The following is a 19,889-nucleotide window of genomic DNA, read 5'->3' on the forward strand; positions in this document are numbered from 1 at the left end:
GACAAGCTCAGTTGGAGGAAACAGTTTGAAGAGAGGAATGTGCTTGGAGGGCGTGGGGAGGAGGAAGGGCAGTTTGCTGGCATATAAGGACAGGAGGGTCGGGGCGATGAGATGAGGCCAATATATCCTATATCTAAGTTATTAAATTGAAAAAGTAACATGTACCTGGTTGGCACAGGGCTTGGAGGTTGAGTGGGGAGCTGGGACTTTGTCCCGAGAGTGCTGGGAAGCCTCTGGGGACTTGCAGCACAGAGGTGACCCAATCCACAGGTGCCTTTCATAAAGCCTCTTTGGGCTGCAGTTTGGAGAATGGATGGATTTGGAGGCAGCGAGCCAGGGATGAGGCCACTGTGGAGGCACTGATGGGGACTTGGGCCTGGGGTGGCATTCATTTACAGAATGTGCCAGGCAGCGGGACAGATACCAAGTTTCCAGGGGCCGCCGTTACAAATGACCACAAACTGGGGTGGGAGGGGCGGTTAAACCAACAGAAATGAATTGTTTCATGGTTCCAGGGGCCAGAAGTTCAGCATCAGTTTCACTGGACTGAGATCAAGGGGTCAGCAGAGCCACGCCCCCCACTCTGGAGGTTCCTTCCTTGCCAATCTCTCTTCCAGTGGTTGCTGGCAATCATGGTCATTCCTTGGTCTGTAGACGCCATCTCTGCCTCCCTCTTCATATGACTTTCTTGTGTGCATGTGTGTGCATGTGTGTATGCATGTGCATGTGCGTGTGTGCATGCGTGTGCGTGTGTGCGTGTGTGTGTGCGCGTGTGTAATCTCCCTCTGCTCCCCTCTTCTCAGACACTTGTGACGGGATTTAGGACCCACCCGGAAAATGCAGGATTATCTCCCTGTGTCAAGCTCCTTAACCTAATCACGTCTGCAAAGACCCTTTTTCCTTTGCATGTAGGATTCCAGGGAGTAGGGCCTGGTGTCTCTGGGGACCTTTATTCAGCCAACTGTATGTGCATGAGGAGACACAGGAGACTCGAGGACCTCCCTTGAGGGGGTCACTCACCGGTACGGAGCAAGAGTGACGAGGGAGGGCGGGTGTGGGACACAGAAGTGGGGGGGAGGGGGAAGGGAGGGGCGTGGCTCTACCCCTGGCCTGGGAAGGTTGGTGTTAAGGAAGCACATCCCAGCTATGAGCACTGATTTGAGTCTGGGGGAATGGTCCCTCTGAAGACCTGAAGGAATGGGTATTCGGCAGAGGACACAGCCTGGGCAAAGGCCTGGAGGTGACGGCGCCCACACTGCCATCAAAGCAGCTTCAGTAGCTTTGTGAGGTTCTGTGAGTCAAGTCTAGATTGAGCAGGGACTTGGACGATGTGCCCTCACTCTGTACATCTTTAAATTCAAAAAGTAATGTGTACATGGTAAAAAGATATTGAACCAGTGCAGAAGAGTGTACAATAGGAAGAAATCTCTCTCAGCGTTACACCCTATTCTTCTCTCCAGAGGCAGCTTTCATAATGGTTTCTTGTGTGATCTTGTGTATCCTTCCAAAAACGTTCTAAGCCTATGCAAATATATACATATTGCATCTGTGTGCATTTTTAAAAACACAGATGGGGCAGAACCTACACGCTGTTCCGAACCGTGGCTTTCTTCACCAGCCACCACATCCTGGCAATCTTTCGTATGTGGCACATTGAGTCTTATTTCTTTTTTTGCCAACACCTTAAGGACAGGTTTTCATGGCTGTATACTATTCTAATTTGTAGATATGCCCTATGTACTTGGCCAGCACAAGCAGGCCAGATTTTGAATATGTTGGGGGAGGACTTGTGGGGAGTTAAGTAGGTGAAGCATTTTAGATGAAGGGAACAGTTTAGGCAGAGGCCAGGAGGCAGGGCAAGCCAAGGTAGTTTTTTGCCAAGTAATCTATCCTGAATCTAACTCTGTGTGTGTGTGCAAATGTACACAACCTGCCCACCACACACCCCATTTTCACAGAAGCAGAACAGTGTTACTGGCGTGGATGGGTTCCGGTGTCAGGGGACCCAGGGCAGTTTGCCTGGTTACTTAAACTTTCTCAGTCTTACCTTTAAAATATTGATCTTATTGGTCACTCACCCATATTCCTATATATTAAATACAGTACTATATCTTTTTTTCTTTTTCTTTTTTCTTTTTTTTTTTTAATTTTTTTTTTTGAGACAGGGTCTCATTCTATTGCCCAGGCTGGAGTGCAGTGGTTCGATCCCAGCTCACTGCAGCCTTGACCTCCTGGGATCAAGCCATCCTCCCGCCTCAGCCTCCCAAGTACCTGGGACTACAGGAGTGAATGAGCATGTCACAACTAATTTTTGTTTGTTTTTTTTTAAGTAGAGAAAGGGTTTCGCTATGTTGGCCAGGCTGGTCTCAAACTTCTGAGCTCAAGAGATTCACCCACCTCGACCTCCGAAAGTGCTGGGATTATAGGCATGTGTGCCACAGTGCCTGGCCCCTATATCTTATTTTTGAACTCTTTGTTACAACATAATACTTCAGGCCGGGAATGGTGGCTCAAACCTGTAATCCCAGCACTTTGGGAAGCCAAGGTGGGTGGATTACCTGAGGTCAGGAGGTCAAGACCAGCCTGACCAACATACAGAAACCCTGTCTCTACTAAAAATACAAAATTAGCTGGGTGTGGTGGCGCATGCCTGTAATCCCAGCTACTCAGGAGGCTGAGGCAGCAGAATCGCTTGAACCTGGGAGGTGGAGGTTGTGGTGAACCGAGATCACGCCATTACACTCCAGCCTGGGCAACAAGAGTGAAACTCCATCTCAAAAACAAAACAAACAAACAAAAATAATACTTCAAAGCACATAAATCCTAAGTGTTCAGCTCCACGAATTCCCATAAAATAAACACACCATGTAACCAGCCCCCAGGCCACGTGTTCCCAGCCAGTCACTGTCCACCAGATTCCTCCTGACTTCTTATGCCAGACATCATCTTGGCCTGTTTTTGAGCTATAAATATAAGTGGAATCCCACTGTGGTGTTCTCTTTTGATGTGGCTTTTTTCTTTTCCTTATTTTCTGAGATGTATCGAAGTTGTTGCATGGATTTAATCATTCTGCGTATAATTTGTAAATTCTCAAAGCCCTATATAAACGTATGGATTATAAGAAATCCACACATATGTACATATACATATGTATATAGAGACATATATGTCTGCATGCATGTGCATACATGCATGCATATGTATACATATGTGTATACATATATACCATATATATTATGTGTTATATATAATCTATCTCTCACACAGGGCAGATACTTAAGTAATTGTCCTCCAGCAAACATACCAAGATTCGCTTATCCTTTTGCTCTGGGCTTTCAGTTATTTCTTGCCGGCTGTTAGAAACATGGTATCGCTGACCCTCTGAGCCGCCCTCGGAGTCTGGCTCTGCCTGCTTGCTGTTTCTCACCCCGGCGCACTGGCCCTTCCCGTGCACGCTCCCGGCGGGCCGGGACTCTCCCAGAGTTGCTGACACCGCCCTCTTCCCACAGACTGAGGAGGCGGGCGCGCCCGGCGGGTCCCGGCAGCCCCGAGCCGACCGCTGCCCGCCGCCCCCGCGGACGATGCCCCCCGGCGCCTGCCAGGCCGTGCGCTGCCAGGCTGACTCGGAGTGCCCGCGGCACCGGCGCTGCTGCTACAACGGATGTGCCTACGCCTGCCTGGAGGCCGTGCCGCCCCCGCCAGGTAGGTCCTGGGCCCGAGAGAGGGGCCTAAGGGAGAACAGGTAAACAGAGCTGTCCCGGGTGGGAGAGAGCCTGACTCTGCGGAGAGGAAAAAGGAACTGGGCTTTAAGCTCGGCCACCTGGGTGGGTCCCTGACGCCTCCACTGCGCACCTGTGAACTGGGATGGGCGCTCCTTGAGCAGGTGTGACGCTGCTGTGCACCTGCTGTATGTCCCACTGCCCTTGGGGACCTGCGTTGTGGGAGACGCCCTTCTGGAGAAAATGCCACTTCCTATAACAATGGGGTGGGGTCAGGGACCCCGGATGCCTCCAGGGAGCCACAGTCCAGCAAACACCCATTCCCGGGAAAATGCCTGCTGATAGGAGGATGGGGGTGCAGTGGGTTTCTCATTTAAAACATCCAAATTCGAGGCTTTTCCTTAAAATATCACCTGCCACCAGCTGGAACGTCAGGTGCCCCTGGATGAGGAGTGTCCTCTAGCTTCCCACTCACCCCACCAGGCCTGCCACACTTCTCATGCCTGGCCCTGGGGTATTTGAGGTGGAGACCGGGTGCTTAGCAATCGAGACGGGGTGTGCCCCACAGAGGAGCGGGTGCATGGCTTCAGATCCACTGGCCAGCTGTCACTTTCTTAAGTCTCCTCTCCTGTGAAACAGGTGGATTACCTGAGGGCAGGAGTTCAAGACCAGACTGGGCAACATGGTGAAACCCCGTCTCTACTAAAAATACAAAAATTAGCTGGGCGTGGTGTCAGGAGCCTATAATTCCAGCTACTTAGGAGACTGAGGCAGAAGAATCACTTGAACCCAGGAGGCGGAGGTTGCAATGAACTGAGGTTGTGCCATTGCACTCCAGGGCGACAGAGTGAGACTCTGTCTCAAAAAAAAAAAAAAAAAAAGAAAGAAAGAAAGAAAGAAAGAAAAGGAAAAGGGAAGGAAAGGGAAAGGGAAGGGACAACGTGCAGCTCATGGTGGAGCTGCCAGTCGGAAGTGCTCAGCGCTGTGCGGGGCTGGGAGCAGATAATGAGATGTGCTTTGAATCAGGACACCAACCTCTTGGGGAGAAACAATGTTCAGGGATTTGTCATTGGCAGGATGGAGTTTCAGATCTCTTTTGGAGAGAAGGTTTGGGAAGGGAAGGAGGTGACCCTGTGGGGGCCAGTAAGTGGGGGGTAGGGTGGACAAGTAGCTATTTCCTGGGGAAAATGTGCCCTTGGGTGGGGAAAATGTGCCCCTAAGTGGGTAGGATTTGGGGCAAGGAAGTTTTCTCCCCCCTCAGCTCTGCTCAGGGTGATAACAACAGCTGTTTGAACTGTACCTTGGGTGAGACACTGTGGGTTCCCATGGGCCTTAATTAGAGAAGTCGGCTCGAGAAGGTAGCCCAGCCCCTCCTCCCAAGGCTGAAAGGAGAGTTGGAGATGGCAAGAATGACCTCACTTTGTTTCTTTTGGGGTGAGGTCACAGCGATGACAGGGGACTCAGCACACTTAATCATGCTCATAATTATAGTCTTATGATGCTCATCAAAACAGACAGGGACTGTTTCAGTACTGCCTCTGGGCAGGACCTGGCCACTGCTCCAGGCCAGGCAGCCTCCTACTCAGCCTTCATAAGAAAAACTAAATGTTGCGCCTTATGGTGGACAAGCACATAAAGGCACTCCCCTCTGGGTGGGTGCCCCTTCCTCTGGAATGTGACCTGGCATAGGGATTCTAACCTTGCTTCCTGCCTAGACCAGGTGCTTTTGAGCAGTGCACAGGTGACACAACTGTACATGGCATTCTCAATAGCCTTTTCATGCATCGTCTCAATTCATGCTCACACAGCGTGATGAGATGACTGTTATCAGCCCTATGCCACAACTGAAGCTCAGAGAAGTTGAATCATTTGCCCAAGGTCACACAGCAGGCAGAACTGCAGTTTCTATCCAGTTGTTTGACTGTAGAGAAGTGTTCATTGCCTTAGGCCATGAGTGTGGGAATGTGGGGCCCCTGCCCTGGCACCTGGGCCCACATGTGGGGTCCTTCATTACCAGGACTATCCTCCCCCAGACACCCCATGGCTCACTTCCTTGCCTCCTTTAGATCTATTTCCAAAGGCCGCTTCTCAGGAAAGATTTCCCTCTCTAAATGACAGCCCCTCGTTGGCCATTTTTTCACCCTCCGTCGCTGTTTAATTGTTCTCTGTAGCATAATCCGGAAGACTGTGTTTTACTGGTCTGTTCATTGACTGTTTTCTCCCCACTTGAAGGTCAGCCCCACAGGGCAGGGAGTTTGTCTGTTTCATTCACTGCTGTAACCCCAGCGTCTAAAATGGTCTCCGGGCACATAGTACTCAATAAATATTGACTCATTCATTCATTCACTGGCCAGCAGGAAAAGCAATCATACCACTAGTTAGTAATAACAACAACGCTATCTAACGCCAGATTTCACAATCTTGGCATATTGACATTTGGGGTTGGATGATTCTACTTGCTGGGCAGAGGAGGGGGGCACTGTCCTGTACACTGTAGGATGGGCAGCGGCTTCCCTGGCCCCTCCCTGCTAGATGCCAGACAAGCAAAACTGTCTCTAATCTTTCCTAAATGCCTCCTGGGGAACAAAATTGCTCTGCATTGAGAACCACTGGTCTAACATAAGATGACGTGGAACACATCAGGCCCTATTCCAGGCACCTTACTACTTCATTGCCATCTGGATTTGGGTCCGTCCAAAGCAGACCCAGAGACAAGGACTTGGGCCCAGGGCATTTATTTGGGAGGCGATCTCAGGTAGTTCCAGTGAGGGCATGAAGAGCTGAGACCCCGGGGCCACCAGGCCTTTAAGGGTCTTCAACTAGAGCAATGGGGAGCCCAGACCAAGTTTCGCTATAAACATTTGCTTATTTCCCTGCTGCTCAGAAGCCTTTGATCAAGGCGAAAGAGAATACAAACAGCACATATTACTGCGTTTCTTACCTGAAAATGTTTCCTAACACATGGTCCGATGTGGTGGGGGGAAGGGGGGAAGAACCGAAAGGTTGGGCATAGAGGCTGCAGAACCATCATGTCATTCGTGTTTCGGAGGTCACAGACTGCTGGCTCCTTTCTCCGCTCTTCCAACTTCCACTGTCATTATAATCAGCGAGTGCTCCTTTGCAGAAAAAGCTAACCAGCATTTTTACCAGTACCCATCAATGCACTTTCAAAGATGCTAGATAATCATTTTTCCCTTCTCTTTATCAAGATAAATATTAGTACTTTTATTTTTGTCTTATTTTGGAGTCAAACGAATGCAGAGGTCACAAGCAAATGTGATCTCAGAGCCGTTTTGATCTCCAACATGCTTAAAGTTTTCTGCCCAGGCATGGTGGCTCACACCTGTAATCTCAGCACTTTGGCAAGCCAAAGCAGGAGGATCGTGCGAGGCCAGGAGTTTGGGACCAGCCTGGGCAACATAGGGAGATGCCCTATCTCTACAGAATAATAATAATAATAATAATCATTAATAAAAAAGTTTTAAAATTACTTGTCAACACTTAAAAACCAGAAGATTTCTATTTTAAAAAATACAGACTTGGCCAGGCGCGGTGGCTCACGCCTGTAATCCCAGCACTTTGGGAGGCTGAGGTGGGTGGATCACCTGAGGTCAGGAGTTTTAGACCACCCTGGCCAACATGGCAAAACCCTATCTCTACTAAAAATCCAAAAATTAGCTGGGCATGGTGGTGCACGCCTGTAATCCCAGCTACTTGGGAGACTGAGACAGGAGAATCGCTTGAACCTGGGAGGCAGAGGTTGCAATGAGCCGAGATTGCACGATTGCACTCCAGTCTGGGTGACAACAGTGAAACTTTGTCTCAAAAAAGAAAAAAAAAACTACAGACTTACAGTCTGGGCGCAATGGCTGACTCCTGTTATCCCAGCACTTTGGGAGGCTGAAGGGGGTGGAACACTTGAGGCCAGGAGTTCGAGACCAGCCTGGGCAACATGGCGAAACCCCATCTCTGCTAAAAATACAAAAATTAGCCAGGCATGGTGGCTTATGCTTGTAATCCCAGCTACTCGGGAGACCGAGACAGGAGAACTGCTTGAACCCGGGAGGTGGAGGTTGCAATAAGCTGAGATCGTGCCACTACCCTCCAGCCTGGGTGACAGAGCGAGACTCTGTCTCAAAATAAATAAATAAACAATAAGTAAATAAATAAATAGAATAAGAACTTACAGTAAGAAAAAAAAAAGAAAAAGAAAACAGTCTGGGAGCATTGGAAATGACTAGTCAGGGCTAACCAGCAGCTGATTCATCCAGGCAGGAGGGGCTCTCTGCTTTGCCGTGGCCCTGCCTGATCTGCTTTCCTGTTGAATGTCTTCTACCTGTCCCCTAGAGGCATTTGACTTTTCGACCCCTCCCTTTTGAAGGCCTTCCCATAAACTGTGTGGGTGGCTCTTTCTGTTAAAAATGTATTGGTTATACCTGGGTAACAGGATCACCTGTGCACCAAACTTCACCCATACACCAAACTTCAGCGACGTGAAATTTACCTGTGCAACAAACCTGCACGTGTACCCTGAACCTAAAAGTTAAAAAAATAAAGTATTAGTTAGAGAACAGGCTATGCTGCTGCAACAAAAAGACCCATAAATACAGAGACCCAGCCTGTGAGGCGTTTGCTTCTCTCAGCTGTTAGTGTGGAGGTCGACACTACAGCAGGCGGGTAGCTTTGCTCGCAAAGCCATCTAAGGACCCGGCTTCCTTCCTTCTTGCCACTCTGCAGTCCGAGTGATGTCCTTGTCCACATGGTCAGAATGGCTCCCAGCCTGCAGGAAGGAAAAGAGGGAGGGAGGGGAGCAGGGAGCCCCCAATCAGAGGGCAAGACAGGAAGTTGCATGGTCACTGCTGCTCACATTCTTGTGGCCAGAACCCTGTCATGTGGCCACACATAGCTGCAAGGGAGGCAGGGAAGGCTAGTCCCCAGCTTGGAGGCCCAGTGCCCCACCCACAGTGAAAGGTTCTATCACTAAAAGCAAGGGATGAAGGTGTGCCAGGAACCATAGTTATTTCTCCCACGGGGAGACTGTGCTATCATGAAATGGGGGTACCCCCACCCTCCAAGCTTGGGCATTTCTCAGCTGCCAGAGGAGGGCCTTGATCTGACCCTGTATTGTGTTAGTCTTAGACTGGCTGGTGCAGCCGAAACCTCGATGGCTTGGTGGCAATGGCTGGCTCCTGGATGGCCCTGAGGAGGTGTTGCAAGGTACCTGCCGGGTAAAGCCCAGACCCTACGTCCGAGCCTGGATCCCTCCTTCTCAGCTGCTTCCAGAAAGCTGGCAGCACCAGGCTGGCTGTCCCCCATGCGTGGGCCCTTCAGCCAAACACTCAGCCGTCTTTGATCCTCCCCACCCCAGTGCAGAAGGGCTGATGGCTGGGGGCTCAGCCAGAATCAAAGCCCAGGACAGAATAAGGGCTTCGACTCTCCCCAAGAATGAGGCCTCCTCCTGGATGGTGAATTGAAGGGGAGGGCATTTAGGGTTGGTTTTCAAATTCCTAGAATTATAAGGGGCTCACGGCTGTCTAATGATGAGGCCTCCCTGGGGGCAGGGGAGGTACCGGGAGGCAGAGGGCAGTTTCTGGAAGGAAGAGCATACAGGCCGGGGGCCTGGAGGCCTAGGAGGTGAGAGTGGGCACCCTGTGGCTGTGCTTCTGACTCCACACCCATCTGTGTGTTGTGTGACTGTGTCCAGCTAGACACAGAGTGTGCAGCTGTGTGTGCAACTGTGTGGCTGTCCTTGTGGCTGTGGCTGAATATTTGTGTGTGTGTGTGTGCGCTTGCAAAAGTGTGTGACTGTATTGTGAGTGTGTACATGTGCAGGTGAACCTGTGTATACGTGGGTGTGGATATGTGTGTACAGGATTTGTGTGTGGGGATGAACATGTGTATATGTGTGTATTTGTGTGTCCGACGTGCTTGTGTAAATGTGTGTCCCCGTGCAGCTGTAGGGGTGAGTGTGTGTTTCAGGGTGTATGGGTGAACACGTCTACATGGATGCTGCTGAGCCTGTGAGAGTGTGTTTGGGATCAGGTGAGCTTGGACTGCCTGTGTTTGTGTGCGTGTTTGTGGGTGTGCACATGTGCTACATGCCGCTGAGTGAGACCCAGGGCCTAGCCGGAACCTGGGGTACAGAGGCGAGGCTGTCTCTCTGGACGAGCTGCGTTCCCTGCACCCATCCTGGGGGTCTGCCCTCTAGACCCCAGCGTGTGTCCCTCCCACAGCAGAGGCATGCAGCACCACGGAGGATGGGGCCGAACCACTGCTTTGTCCCTCGGGCTATGAGTGCCACATCCTGAGCCCAGGTGACGTGGCCGAAGGCATCCCCAACCGTGGGCAGTGCGTCAAGCAGCGCCGACAAGCAGGTGAGTGTGGCACCCCTGCCCTGACCCTGGCCCCTGCCCCGTCCCCTTCTCACCCCCACGGACGACCTGCCCCAGGAAGCAGCCCAGGCTCCTGAGCCTGACCAAGAGTTTCTTACATCTTCCCCCTGCCTGGCTCCTTCTTTCATGGCCCCTACCCTTTCCCTGCCACACTAGCATGTGACAGAAGCTCTTGAACCAGCAGACTGGCTGCAAACCCCAGCTCTGTACCTCCCAGCTGGGCGACACTGGGGTTAATTTCTTCCTATCGCTGAGCCTCAGTTTTCTCATCTGTAAAATGGGGCTACTTCATGCTGTTGGGGGGCATAACTGAAATCATAAGTGCAGAGCTGTGGGAGCAGCCCTAAGGAATAGTAGGTGGTCAGTAAACACTGGCTATTTTATATCCACGTATGTGTAGATGGGCCCCGACTTAACGATGGTCAACTTACGATTGTTAGACTTTACACTGATGCAGAAGCTACATGCATTCAGTAGAAACTGTACTTCAAGTTCCCATCGAACTATTCTGTTTTTCACTTTCAGTATGGTAATCAATCAATTACACGCGACATTCCATATTTTCTTATAAAATAGGCTTTGTGTTAGATGACTTTGCCCAACTCTAGGCTGATGTTAGTGTTCTGAGCACATTTAAGGTAGGCTCGGCTAAGCTATGGTGTTCGGTAGGTTAACTGTGTTCAGTGCAGTTTGACTTAAGATATGTTCAGCTTGCAGGGGGCTTATCAGTACATAACTCCATTGTAAGTCAAGAAGCATCTGTGTCTATTTTAAAGGAGCATCTGTATCTGTTTTCAAACTGCATAGAATGAGAACTGTCTGAGAATCCTTAACTTCCCAGAACTGCTGCCAGGACTGTTCAGTTTGACTTAATTTGTGTTTGTCTTTGACACAAAGGCAATAAATAGATGAGTGAATGGTGTTGCTTTCATTGGCATAATTTTCCTAAGAAAAGAAAGAACAATGGCAGAGCGATTCCTGGTGGTAGCTAAAACCGTCTCGAACCCCACGCAAGGCAATCAACTTGAAAGACTTCAGTGTGCTTTTTGGCATGGAGTTTGGATGAACTATGTGGCGAGCCAGGAATCTGGGACTTCAGGGTGGCCGGGTTCACCTTGTCAAAGTCAAGGTCAATCAGACTGAGACCACACCCAGGGGCCCCTGTCTCCACTTCTGCATCTCATATCCCTAATAGTTAAGGACAGGACCCTCAGACAAGATTGGTGGTAATTACAGTGATTCTGTTTGCCAAAAGCATACTGGGAGGTGCATGATCTGCCAAAACCTCTTTTTTTTTTCTGATTTGAGAATGTATTTCTCTGAAGTGTTTCAAGAAAGGCATAGACATAAAATCAGTCATGCATTTAATGTCATTTTCATTGCAGATAAAGTGATGAGAATCTTGGAATCCTGAACTTTGAAGAAATTATCTACAAAAGGCTTTGAAATAAAGAGATGCCTTTTTGGTTTCCTCTACGTCCCACTTGCTATTTGCAGGGCTTTGTTTGGGGTTATAGGGTGGCTTCTCCAGCCAGATAGCCTGGGCTCCCACAGCTACTCAGCCCCTTACTGCTGTGGGCAGCAAATAATATAACCTTTTCAGGCCTCATTTGCCTTATCTGTAAAATGGGTTCATAATACTTGCGGTACTTCACGGGGCTCTTTGAGGAGTGAGTTAATCTGTGTAGAGTGTCCATCACTTCACAAGCACAGAACACAACCTTCACTGTTTCCTCACTGCTTGTCTCTATCCACTTGATCCCGCCGTGGGTGGGTGGGGTGTGTGGTCCTTTGAATGTGAAACCCCAGGGGCCTGCCAGCCTGTCTGAGGCTGCTGGAGTGTGGAAGGGATAAGCTTTTCCAAAAGAGAGCTGTGGGGTGATCTACGAGTTCGTTGGACTATGCCACCATTTTAATACTGACAGCATAATAGGAATGCCTTGGGCACTTGTCTTTTTCATCCCCTGATCTTTTCATTCAGCCCTATGGTGTCTAAGACCAAGGTCAAACCAAGTCAAACTAGTTCTTAAGGGTTCAAACCAATTCAAAAAACTCCCATTTCAAGACAGAGCTAACTAGGCAAAGAGAGCCAGTCGTTCAATGATGACCACACCAATGATGCCTGCTGTTAACACGCACCTTTGGAGTGCTCTCTTTACATTAAACTTTGCTGCAAGCCTGCAAAAGGAGAAGTAGAACCAGGAGGCAGTGCTGCATAGGTTTCAGAGTGCGGGCTGAGAACCACAGACAGAAATCCAAAGCCTGTAACTTTCTTCCTCCATGGCCTTGAGTAGGTCACCCAACCTTTCTTAGCCTCAGTTCCTTCATCCGTAAAATAGAGATGGCGATGGTAACCATAGTGACAACTTCATGGAGTAGTTGTGGGGCTTGAGTGAGAGAAAACACCTATGAAGTGTTAGAATAGCACCTGGCCCACAGTAGGTCCTCAGTGAGTGTGTGCCACCATCATCCGTCCTAGGAAAGGGAGGATATGAGTTCAGGAATTTACCCAAAAGATGCAGAGCTGGAATTCCAAGCCTGTCCACCAGCCTCAGAGCCTGTGTGTGTGTGTGTGTGTGTGTGTGTGTGTGTGTGAGCTTCCCCTCGCAAAGGAATGATTTGAGCCTTCCAAATATAAATATAAGTGGAATTCACCCTAGCCTTGTTCTCAGGGGGCTGACACTTAGCAATAATTACTGGTAATTTATTGGTAATTATATATACGTTTGAAAACATTTTGAATTCCAGCAACTTCCCTTGGAGCAAAAATCTCAGCGGAAGAGTGGCCCCCTTGTCCCAGCCTTACCAAGGAAGAAGCTTTTTATTTAAGGTTTTAAAAACTGCATATTTGAAATAATTTCAGATTTACAAAAATGTTGCAAAAGTAGTACCTTGAACCCGCCACCCAGATTCACCAGTTGTTAAAAAACTACCGTTACATTTTCTTTTATGCTCTCTCCCCACTTATAAATCTACGTGTGTATTTTTCTGGACCATCTGAGAGTAAGCGACAGATCCTGTGCCCACACCTAAGATGCCATCCTCCCCTAAGAGAGGCTTCTAGTGGGTACCCATAGTCCTTCAAGTTTGACCATCCGGCAGCTGGAACCAGGCATTTGAGGGGTGCATGTTTTATGCAAGAGGAAAATGAACACTGACATGTATAGTAAATCGGTTTTTCAGAGAGTGGGGTCAGGGAAAATCGGTGCATTTTTCTGAGTAGGTTTGAGGTCACACAGAAGCTGAGCTGTGGGGGCTGGCGCCTCCTTGTCCTGCCCAAGACACTGCTTCAGAAGAATGAAGTGAGGCTCGTTTAGCCTTGAGTGGGAGGAAATTTGAGAAAAGTGATGAGTAATCACTTTTGGTAACAAATTATAAGTGATTATATTTGGCCTGAGAAGGGGGTCCAGGGTCCCCATTTACCTCTGTCTCCTTGTGGTGTTATGGGCCAGAATTCATCCCCAGGTAAAGGGGGAGCAGGAAAGTTTCCAGGAGCTCCCCCAGCCTGCAAAAACCCTAGCCATTTGCTTTGGAAAATAGTCATTGCTGCAGTTTTTGATCAGCAGGTACTGACCCACCGAGCGGTTCCATGGAGCGTTAGCACCTTGACCAATCAATGTCCCTGCTGGTCCCAAACACCCTGATGATTTTTAATATGGCCACAAAACAAAAGAAAAGGAAAATGTCTGGCTACCACGCATGTGTGCTTGATTGACCTTATAGCAGAGAAGGCAGCGCTGATCACCAGGATGGAGAAGTGAGCTCAATTTGGGAGAGACGCCACATTCAAACATCCACCTGTCCTGGTCACATTCCTGTCGGCAAATGCTTTCCTGCTACCATGGGGTGGGGGCTGAGGAAGAGGTGGAGGCCGGCGATATACAACAGCGGGAGTTATGAAGTGGGGACTCACGGCTAGTCATGGGACATGTATGAAATTGTCAGCGGTTGACCACTTTTTACACACAATGATAGCATTTTCATATGGCTCCTCCTAATACTGCATAGTTATGTTTTAAATGAAATTGTTTCTTTTAATTCTCACAGTAACTTTAAGAGGTACTAATTTTATGCCTATTTTTAGGTGAGGAAACTGAGGCTCAGAGGATGAGTGAGGATTCATACTCAAGTTACTTTGTCATTTGCAGTAATGACATCAGACTCAAAAGAGTGCCATCTCTTCCCCTGCGAACGTATTTTGTAATGACATTTACTAAACAGTGTGTTGAAATTTGGCTTCCAGTTCATCTGTTAAGACAGTGGTTTTGGGCCGGGCGCAGTGGCTCAAGCCTGTAATCCCAGCACTTTGGGAGGCCGAGACGGGCGGATCACGAGGTCAGGAGATCAAGACCATCCTGGCTAACACGGTGAAACCCCGTCTCTACTAAAAAATATAAAAAACTAGCCGGGCGAGGTGGCGGGCGCCTGTAGTCCCAGATACACAGGAGGCTGAGGCAGGAGAATGGCGTAAACCCGGGAGGCGGAGCTTGCAGTGAGCTGAGATCCGGCCACTGCACTCCAGCCTGGGCAACAGAGCGAGACTCCGTCTCAAAAAAATAAATAAAAAAAAAAAAAAGATAGTGGTTTTGGCCGGGCGCGGCGGCTCACGCCTATAATCCCAGCACTTTGGGAGGCTGAGGCGGGTGGATCACCTGAGGTCAGCAGTTCAAGACTAGCCTGGCCAACATGGCAAAACCCCATGTCTACTAAAAAAACAAAATTGGCTGGGCATGGTGGCACAGGCCTGTAATCCCAGCTACTCGGGAGGCTGAAGCAGGAGAATCACTTGAACTCGGGAGGCAGAGGTTGCAGGGAGCTGAGATCATGCCACTGCACTCCAGCCTGGGCAACAGAGTGAGACTTCGTCTAAAAGAAAAAAAAAAAAAAAAACAAAGACAGTGGTTCTGAAAGATTTTGCTCTCAAGACTGCTTTACCCTCAAAGATGTTAAGGAGATCTCACAGGGCTTTCCTTTATGGGTTGATGGCTCTGGATATTATCATATTAGAAACTAGAGCTGAGACATTAAAAATGCTCATGTAGCCTCTGATTCCATTGTACACTAGTGAGATGGTGAGAGTGAAAAACACCAGTAATTCCTCAGTATTATTGTGAAAACAGTTTTGGCCTTCTAAACTAAAAGAAGTTTTTTCCTCTCACTTGTTTTCCAGATGGTCGAATCCTACGACACAAACTTTACAAAGAATATCCAGGTAAAAGAAGAAACTATTCTTTCTTGCAGAGGTCACAGAAAAAAAAAAAAAAAGGCCGTGAATGTTTCTTATGTGAAGAAAAAAAATAAAAGCCCAGGGCTGAGATATAGGGAACAAAGTGGGACCTGGGTTTAAAAATTAAAATAGACCTGTGGTCTGATGGTGGGCAGGGAGGTGTGTCTCATAGAGGGACTCGTGGTAAACATGACCTCGTGCTGAAGAGCAGAGCCTGGGACTGCTCATATTTAAGCCTCTGCTACTTTCATTCAGAGAACTGGAAAGCATGGCTGATACCACTCTTCCATTCATCCATCTAATCATCCATCCATCCATCCATCTCTCCATCTATTCTTTCCTCCATCCAGTCATCCCTCCAGCCATCTACCCACCCGTCTACCCACCATCCATCCATCCATCCATCCATCCACTCACTCATCCATTCACATATCCATCTATTCTTTCATCTATCTACCTGCTCTTTCATCCATTCATTCCTCTACAATCTAATAGTGACAAGCCTTCCTGACATCACATGCTGGATGCCATGAGGACACCTTAGACCAGGTTGTGAGGAAAGGCTTCCCAAGGAGAGGACATGAAAGCTCAGCCTAAAGAATAAGAAATAGTGGGTGGCAGAATGGCGTGTGTGAAGCTCTTGAGGTTGGAAGCAATTTGGCCATCCCCAAAGCTGGAGTGTGTGGTGAGCCGTGGAGGTGGTGGGAGGTGAGGCCAGAAACATAGACAGAGCTGGTGACACCAGCTGGGGGGCCTGGGGAGGGAGAGGAGGCACCGCAGGTGGGGACTGAGTGACCTCAGCTGGGGGAGGGAGGAGAGGGCCAGGTCAGCAGGCTTCAGTTGGCAGTCACTGGCGAGCCATGCGGGGCATTAGAGCAGGAATAGATACATCTGCCCCAACAGAGCTGTGTTCTTTTCACAGAAGGTGACTCAAAGAATGTGGCAGAACCTGGAAGGGGACAACAGAGGCACTTTCAATAAAGCAACGGCAGGCAGGTGAGTGGGAGGAGACCAAGATTGGTGGCCAGGGTCAATGTGGGCAACCAGGTCCCTGGCAGCTTTCACCACCAGGTTGAGCAGCAGGAGGGTGAGAGTAGTGCTTTCCCTACTGGTACAATTTGAAATTCCCTTCTGCAGTAAGTCCTCACCTAGCATCATCAATAGGTTCCTGGAAACTAACTTTAAAGGCAACGACCTACTATATGCACTGTATGCTGTAGAAGCTTAATTCGTTTGTTTTTTAAGAGATGGGGTCTCACTCTGTCACCCAGGCTGGAGTGCACTGGCACAATCATTGTTCACTGCAGCCTCAGACTCCTGGGCTCAAGCCATCCTCCTGCCTCAGCCTCAGTCCCAGGAGCTGGGACTACAGACATACACTGCACCTGGCGAATTTTTTTTTTTTTTTTTTTTTTTTTGTAGAGATGAGTTCTCACTATGTTACTCAGGCTGGTCTTGAACTCCTGGCCTGAAGCAGTCCTCCCACTTTGGCCTCCCAAGGTGCTGGGATTGCAGGCATGAGTCACCGTGCCTGGCCTTAAGTCTTGTTTATCTCCATTAGCCTATGGTAAAATTGTTTTTGTTAAATGGTAAGTCATTTTGCTTGAAGTTGCAGTTTCCAATAAGCTCTCCATGATGTTGAATGAGGACCTACTGCAATTTCAAGGCAGGAACATAGAAGAACTTTGTGTGTGATCAGAAGCGGGAGCAATTCTGTATCCCTCTGAATCAAAACCCAAGACCAAACTAGGTCGCAACTTTGCTTTCCATTCCTTTGCCTTGATGTCTCCGGGAAGCCTTGTCCATCTCTTCTCACTTCTGTCAAACAATTCTGTTGGGTGCCAACTATCTGATGGTCATGGTTCCAGCCTCTTGGTTGCTCAGCGGTAGTCATGCCAGGGTGGCATGGTGAACAAATCGCACAGAGCCCCTGCTCTCAGGGAGGCCACATCCTGGTAGGGGAAGGCTACACAAGCCAACAGATCAATCAGTAGAAAGGCAGGTGGGTGAGGAAGTGAACAGGCAATGTGGGGCAGAGTCCCTGGGCAGGGGCAGAGCCTGGGGCAGGAGCCACTTCATTTGGGGGCAGGGAAGGCCCTGTGGGGGTTGAAGTCTGAGCCAAGATCCCAGGTGAGAAGGTGCTGCCTGAGGAGGACAGGCGCCCAGGTGGAGGGAGTTGGAAGAGTGAAAGTACCGAGGCAGGAGGGACGCTGGCTTCGGGGAGCCAAAAGAAGGCCCCTGGGGTAGAGACAGGAAGGTGGCAGGGAGGCTGACTCCAGAGGAGGCGCAGGGGAGGCACAGCCTTGCTCTCAGGTGCCCTCAAAGGTGAGGTGCAGGTGCATGCAAAGGGCCTTGGAGTTGCGGCCCTAAACCTGAAAATCCAGCCCCTAAACCCACCCCTGTGAATGCTGGATAGCCACAGAGGGCAAAAAGGAGCCCCTAAAAGCAGGTGACAGCCTCCCAGGACGTCATTGAAAAGCAAATGTCAGATTTCAGATTCCAGAGTCCTCCCGGAAAATCTGGAGCCCGTAGGGACCGATGCCAGCTTGTCTATTACCTGCTGCTGACGGGAGCCGTCCCTGGAGTAGGTCAGATGCAACTGAGGACTGAGCTTCTAACAGGGAGGGAGGAGGCCAGTGGATGAGGAAGAGACCTTGAGAGGCAGTTTAGGATGGTTTAGAAGTTGAGGCTTTTGGCTGGGCGCAGCTGCTCCTGCCTGTAATCCCAACATTTTGGGAGGCCAAGGTAGGCATATGGTATGATCCCAGGAGTTCAAGCCCAGCCTGGTCTGGCCAACGTGGCGAAACCCTATCTCTACAAAAAATACAAAATTACCCAGGCATGGTGGCGCACACCTGTGGTCCCAGCTACTTGGGAGGCTGTGGTGGGAGGATCACCTGAGCCCAGGGAGGTTACGGCTGCAGTGAGCCATGTCTGCACCATTGCACTCCAGCCTGGGTGACAGAGTGAGACTCTGTCTCAAGAAAAAAAAAAAAAGTACAGCCTTTGGAGCAAGCTAGGTCTGGGTTTCAATTCTTGCTCCACCACTGTGTGACCTTCCATAAATAATTCCAGCTCTCCAAGCCTCCTCATCTACAAAATGGGACTGATGGTGAGGGAGGAGTTAGGAACTAAACAAGATGATGCCGTGAAGATGTCACCGTGAGTTCAGAATTGGGTCTTCTCAGAAAGGGGTATCTTCCTGGTGTGTCTGGCGGTGGCGGTGGTGGCAGGGAGATGAAAGGTTTGTGACTCTGTGGTCTGCCCTGCAGCGGTTCACCCTGATCCTTCTTTGCTTCCTTTCCAGCTGGGTTGCAAGAACATTCCTCCACTTTCTGCTAAGCCTTGGAAACAGATGGGAAAAGTAGTTTGACCCTCAAAGTTCACATTCAGCTCAGCAGAGCAAGACTCCAAGATGCTTAGAGATGGGACACCTAGCCGTCAATCCCGGTTTGGCCCAGCCTGGTTGGGCGACTTTGTGGGAGCCACTTAACCGCTCTGGGTCCCTGTTTTACCATCCTGGGAGCAAGGCCCTGCCACTCCACAAGACCTTTAACCCGGGAAGAAGCCGCTGCCCATGCAAACAGTTCTGAAGCCCCTTTCTAAGACAAGGCTCAGCATCTTGATATTTTCGACAGATTTCTCCCCAGTCTGGCTCTGGGAGGTATGTACCCATCTCAAATGTTCCCAGAATAAATTCATCCATCAAGAAATGGAAATGAACTTGCCTACTAATGTGTGATTCCTAGTTCTAGCCTCCTGATGTGCTGAGGCCTAAATGTTAGCAGATGGGAGGAGGCCACAGAACAATAAAAACAACCAAATAAGATGCTGAGTCTCTGGTGTTTTGTGATACTTTGTCACTGTTTAATTCAGGGGCGGGAAGCAGCGTGGGTATCGCTGGGATGACGTGTCAGCTGGGGTCTGCTCCTGGAACCCTGTGTTAACATAGAGCCCCTGAAGCAGACCCTGGGAGGGGGATTTGTTGAAAGTGATTCATTAGGGAGGTTCCTGGGAAAAATCGGCACGAGAGTGGGGACGTGGAACAGGAGGAGACAGTCAGACGGGGGGAGGTGACGAGGGCCCATGGAGGGCACCTTTGCTGCAATCCCTGTGCGGGTTGTGGAGGAAGCCTGAGTCCCAGCAGGGCTGTCTCCAGGGCTGTGCAGCCTCTGCTGTCATCCAGAAGGACCCTATGCTTGGTTTAGTGATCTGCTGTCACCATTTAAAAACTCTTAGTCATTGTTGAACAAGGGGCCTGCTTGTTCATTTTGCAAATGATGTCAGTAGCCCTGAGCCACACGGTGGAGTCGGCCCCAATAGGGCTGGGCAGTGAACCCGAGTATGCGTAACGCTTCCAGCACCCATCGGTGAGTGGCGAGGCTCCCCGAAGGGAGGAGGCAGCCCACCTGCTGCCAGGGAGGGAGAGGTACAAAGACACCCACGGGGACATGGGCAGAGCCCCTGGGGAATCTGTTACACAATCCAGATTCCAATGGTGTCTGCACAGAATGTACACACACACATATACACAGGCTCGTGTGAGAAATG

The 19,889-nt window shown here is 49.6% G+C and overlaps 1 protein-coding gene across 4 annotated transcripts in view; it reads left to right on the forward strand.

Annotated features, from left to right (window-relative positions):
* Positions 1-19,165, forward strand: part of WFDC1 (WAP four-disulfide core domain 1) — a 33,507-nt gene extending 14,342 nt beyond the window's left edge. The window contains exons 2-8 of one of the 4 annotated variants that reach the window (XR_010583916.1): positions 3,510-3,702; positions 8,853-8,936; positions 9,953-10,093; positions 15,282-15,323; positions 16,261-16,334; positions 18,414-18,500; positions 18,646-19,165. Coding sequence is in view for 3 of the 4 variants with exons in the window: in XM_045383120.2 (XP_045239055.2) it covers positions 3,510-3,702; positions 8,853-8,936; positions 9,953-10,093; positions 15,282-15,323; positions 16,261-16,319 (519 nt within the window). In the remaining variant the exon portion in view is untranslated. Of the gene's footprint in view, positions 1-3,509; positions 3,703-8,852; positions 8,937-9,952; positions 10,094-11,496; positions 12,072-15,281; positions 15,324-16,260; positions 16,335-18,413; positions 18,501-18,645 lie in introns of those variants that run through there. The other 3 variants (XM_045383120.2, XM_015443229.3, XM_045383121.3) reach the window with 3 other exon arrangements.
* The last annotated feature ends 724 nt before the right edge of the window (positions 19,166-19,889 follow it).

Source organism: Macaca fascicularis, chromosome 20, assembly GCF_037993035.2.
Source record: "Macaca fascicularis isolate 582-1 chromosome 20, T2T-MFA8v1.1".
NCBI lineage: Eukaryota > Metazoa > Chordata > Mammalia > Primates > Cercopithecidae > Macaca > Macaca fascicularis.